At 28.0% G+C, this 4,207-nt stretch overlaps 1 protein-coding gene across 1 annotated transcript; it reads left to right on the forward strand.

Moving 5' to 3' along the window:
* Nucleotides 1-3,200: 3,200 nt before the first annotated feature.
* LOC120179446 lies at nucleotides 3,201-3,965 on the forward strand. The gene is made up of 2 exons (XM_039185043.1): nucleotides 3,201-3,637; nucleotides 3,746-3,965. Exons 1-2 carry the CDS (start codon nucleotides 3,255-3,257, stop codon nucleotides 3,801-3,803), a joined length of 441 nt encoding a protein of 146 aa, XP_039040974.1. The 5' UTR covers nucleotides 3,201-3,254; the 3' UTR covers nucleotides 3,804-3,965.
* The last annotated feature ends 242 nt before the right edge of the window (nucleotides 3,966-4,207 follow it).

The raw sequence follows: 4,207 nt of genomic DNA on the forward strand, positions 1-4,207 counted from the left end.
TCTTAAAGATGAAATTTATAAGCCGCTTTCTCTCTCTCCCCTCTTTTTCCTCTTTTTTTTTTCTTTACAATTTGATTTAATTTATGTGGATTAAATCAATTTTTTTTCTTTGATTTTATTAGCTGACGACAGTATTAATTTTGATACTAATTTTTTATCGTCGGTTATTTTTTTCTTTGTTTTTTTAGTTTTTAATAAGAATAATTTTATCTTCGTAGCATGTTTATCTTTACATTTATAGCACATTTATCTCTGTCTTTGTAACACGTTTATCTTTGTCTTTATGAAATATTTTTCTCTTCCTTTTAGTAGTTTTCGATCGTTTGAATGTTGTTTTCGTTTATCTTTTTTCTCAGGGTTAGATTTGACATCTTCACGGTTGATCAAAATGGTGCTTATTTGTTATTATGTTGATCTTCCCTACTTTAGACCCTCAAATTGATTTGGATATGCGTTTTGTGCTCGTGGATAGTTTTCTCACGTTGTTTGACTTTGATTTATGATTTATCAGTGGTCTTTCAGTAGTTTCATCTCCTTTGTGGTTCATTTACCGATACAATCAGATTTGTTCGTATCTTTATTTTGTTAGAACATTAGTTAGGTTTTTTAACATTTTCCTTTTTATGGTCCATGTGTGTTTTAGGTGGCTAGTTTTTGTGTCAATTGTTATAGGAAAATGTTTCAATTATAATTTAATTTACGTTTACAGTTATGCTTGTAAATTTTCATTGTAATTTTAGATTTTTTTATTTTTAATAAAACTAGCAAATTTTTATATATGTAAAAAAGAGATGAACTTTATAACATACATAATTTTTTTCTGAAAAAAAAATTATATGGTGCCGTTAAATTTAAAGGATTAATTGTGGTTATAAATGACTTGTGTTCTTTTGGGTCATAAATAAATAAAATAAAGAAGTATTAGAAAAAAGATAATGAAAATAAAACCAAAATAATTAAAAATGGAATCATAACATTGATTGAAATATGTTAAGTAGTTTTAGTGATAAAAAGAAAATGTTATTTTTTATAATATTTAAACTTAAATAATTAAGTTTTTAAGGTTTGTGTGTTATTAATAATTAAAATTATTTTTCTCATTGATGTTTTCTCTCATCAGTGTGTCATTTATTCCTTTTTTTTTCCTATTCATTCATCGACGGTGACACTAATTTTAATGTTGGTTACCAACTGTCAATATTTTTATTGTCTTTCTCTTTTCTATATTATATCTTTACTTTTTTATTTTGAATAAATCTGCCTATATAACACGTTTTTATCTGTCTTTATGGCATATTTTCTAATGCTTTTTGGCATGTTTTTCAGTTGTTTGACTGTTTTTTCATTTATCTTTTTTCTAAGGGTTGATTTAACATTACCATGACTGATTAAGATGACGATTATCTGATATCTTGTTGATCTTCCTGCTTTGGACACTCGTATTGGATTTAGATATCCGATTTGCTTTCGTAGATAGCTTTTCATGTCCCTCGAGTCTGATTTGCAATTTTTCGGTGGTCTTTCAATAGTTTGATTTTCTTTTGTGGTTCGTTTGCCGATACGATCAGATCTATTTTGTATCTATCTTTGTTTGAGTTTCTTAGTTAGATTTTTTTTAATCTTTTCTTGTATGGTTCTCATGTAATCTTAAGTTGCTAGTTTTGTTTCAATATTTATAGAAAAATTTTCTAATTATGTGTTTAATTTACGGTTGTGATTATAAATATTTATTGTAATTTGAAATATTTCTTATTTTGAATAAAATTAGTTGTTTGTTTTAAAAAAAATAATTAAAATATATTTAAATAATAACATTTGCAAGGTTTCTGCGTTATTAATAACAAATTTTTTTAAATCGATAGTATTTTATAATTATCTAAACTATTTAACTTTTATATTATTTTAATAAATCCTACTCTAATATATGTATTTATGTATGCGTCAACATATAGGTAAAATGTATGTTTCCGAAGACTTCATTGTTGTACTAAACTCCTCGGACACATGACAACCTCTTTGTTTATATGGCGGATGGAAAAGATAATTCGGCTTCCTCACCAAAATAGGACCTTGGAAAAAATATTTCTCGTATAGGGCTCTCACCAAATTATTTTCTGAATTAGAGTATTTTCTACAATCTTAAGACAAAGTTGCATGATAATTCATGCGATTTTATTTCTACATTCTTCAACTTTGTAGAACACCAAAAAAAATGGGTGAAGACGCAGGTAATTTTGGGTCTTCTCTAAATTACTGTTTAAAATACCCTAATCTGAAAAATAATTACTTGAGTGAATTATTTAAGGATTGTTTTTTTCAACACATTATATCAGCCATTTGTCCAAGATAATTCATTTTTAATTTTTATTAAAAGTATATTTTATTATAGCAATTCATCATTTTATGAAAATTATAATCTCTACATCGATTTTTTATAACTAGAGAATGAATTAGTAGAGATAATAACTTAATGTAATAATAAAATATTATTTTAAAAAATAAGATTAAACTTAATTTTTAATAGAATAAAATATTTTTTAAAAGAAAATAAACATTAAGAATCAATTTTAATTTTTTTTACCATATTTAGTAATTATTACGTTTAACTTTTTATTTAAACTTTAATGGTTAATGATTATTTTATATCCTTCAGTATCTTGAATAAATAATTTATAACATTTTAAATTGGAATGGCTCAATTAATTAAAAACTTATAGTTGGATCACTATTTAAATAATTTATCCTATTTTATAATAACAGTTCGTCATTTCATACAGAATTGAAAATTTTATGCCAACGTTTGATGATAACAAGTACCTAAAACATTTACCAATAGTTACAAAATAAAAATTAATATTATGATTAGAATATAATGTCTATTCTAAAGATTTTAAATTATTTAACAACAAATGCTTAAACAGTTATGTGGAGATTAGTACTCGAAAATTTAATCTAACATACTCAAATTTGAAAATTTAATTTTAAAAATAAGATTTTTTTCAATTGAAATTTTTTTAACTCAGTTCTGAACGGAATATTCATCCTAAACAAAATGCGTAGCTTTCTGGTAATAAATATGCAGTGCAAACTCAGCAGACAACCCCTCATGCCATGAACGAAGGCAGCCCCACGGTTTCATAAACCGTTTTCGAAGCTATAAATTAGACCCCAATTCCACTCAAACCCTTTCCCTTTACCCCGCTTCTTCTCTTTGTTTCTTCCACTTTTTCTTTTCTATATATAGTTCGTTTGCCATGAGATCTTTGTTGGAGTGTGTGTCATGTTTGGGCACGACGACGCATGAAGTGTCGATGATGGAGGAGGTTGTGACGGTGGCGGTGACACTCGCGAGGGAGGAGGAGGAGGAGACAAAGTCCTTGATGCCTGCGGATACGACGGCAGCATCATCGAGGAGGAGGAAGACAGATAGGATTAGGGTGAGGGTAGGGTCGACGGGGTCTATGAATCCCCCGTGGAAGCCCTCCTTGTGTTCCATAACAGAGGATAACATCATGGCGGAGAATAGAAAGAAAATACCGTCGGAAACACCAACGACAGTAGGTAGAGTGGTGAAGAGGAAGAGCTCTTCAGGGTCACGTTCTAACGTTCATGTTCGAAGCTATAGCAACGACACCGGGTAATTTTCATTTATTTTATTTTCAAATAAAGGTAAAGACTAGTAAAAAATACCATTTATTAAAATGTTTATGTTAAATTAAAGAGTTGTATTTGGTAAAATTTGCAGGCGAAATTCGGTGCCGGTGTTCCTACCGACGTTTTCCCCTACACCTTTCATGTTTTGACTTCTTTGGTAGAGTACAGATATAATTGTAGGGATAAATGAAGTGTTGTAAAATTTGGATCTAATCGGAATAAACCTGAAAAGAAATTACCCACTTCCAAGTTCTTCATCTCCTTCTTTGCCATACACATATTGACTGAAATCAATCATAGTTTTCTTTTTAGCTTAATTGTATATAAGATTCTATGAAAAATAATTAAAAAAAGGCTTAAATATTAAATAAGTGTACAAACTATAGTGTTTTTCACAAATATGTGTACAAACTATTTTTTGAATGATCCCGGTGTCTAATGTTATCACTTTAGGTGTCTTGGTCGTCATATCTTTATTTTCATCAGTTAAGTGACATGTGTCATAATCTGGTAATTTTAAAAAAATTATTTAAAAATAAATAATTATTTTTTA

Source organism: Hibiscus syriacus, unplaced genomic scaffold, assembly GCF_006381635.1.
Source record: "Hibiscus syriacus cultivar Baekdansim isolate YM2019G1 unplaced genomic scaffold, ASM638163v2 tig00112416_pilon, whole genome shotgun sequence".
Classification (NCBI taxonomy): domain Eukaryota; kingdom Viridiplantae; phylum Streptophyta; class Magnoliopsida; order Malvales; family Malvaceae; genus Hibiscus; species Hibiscus syriacus.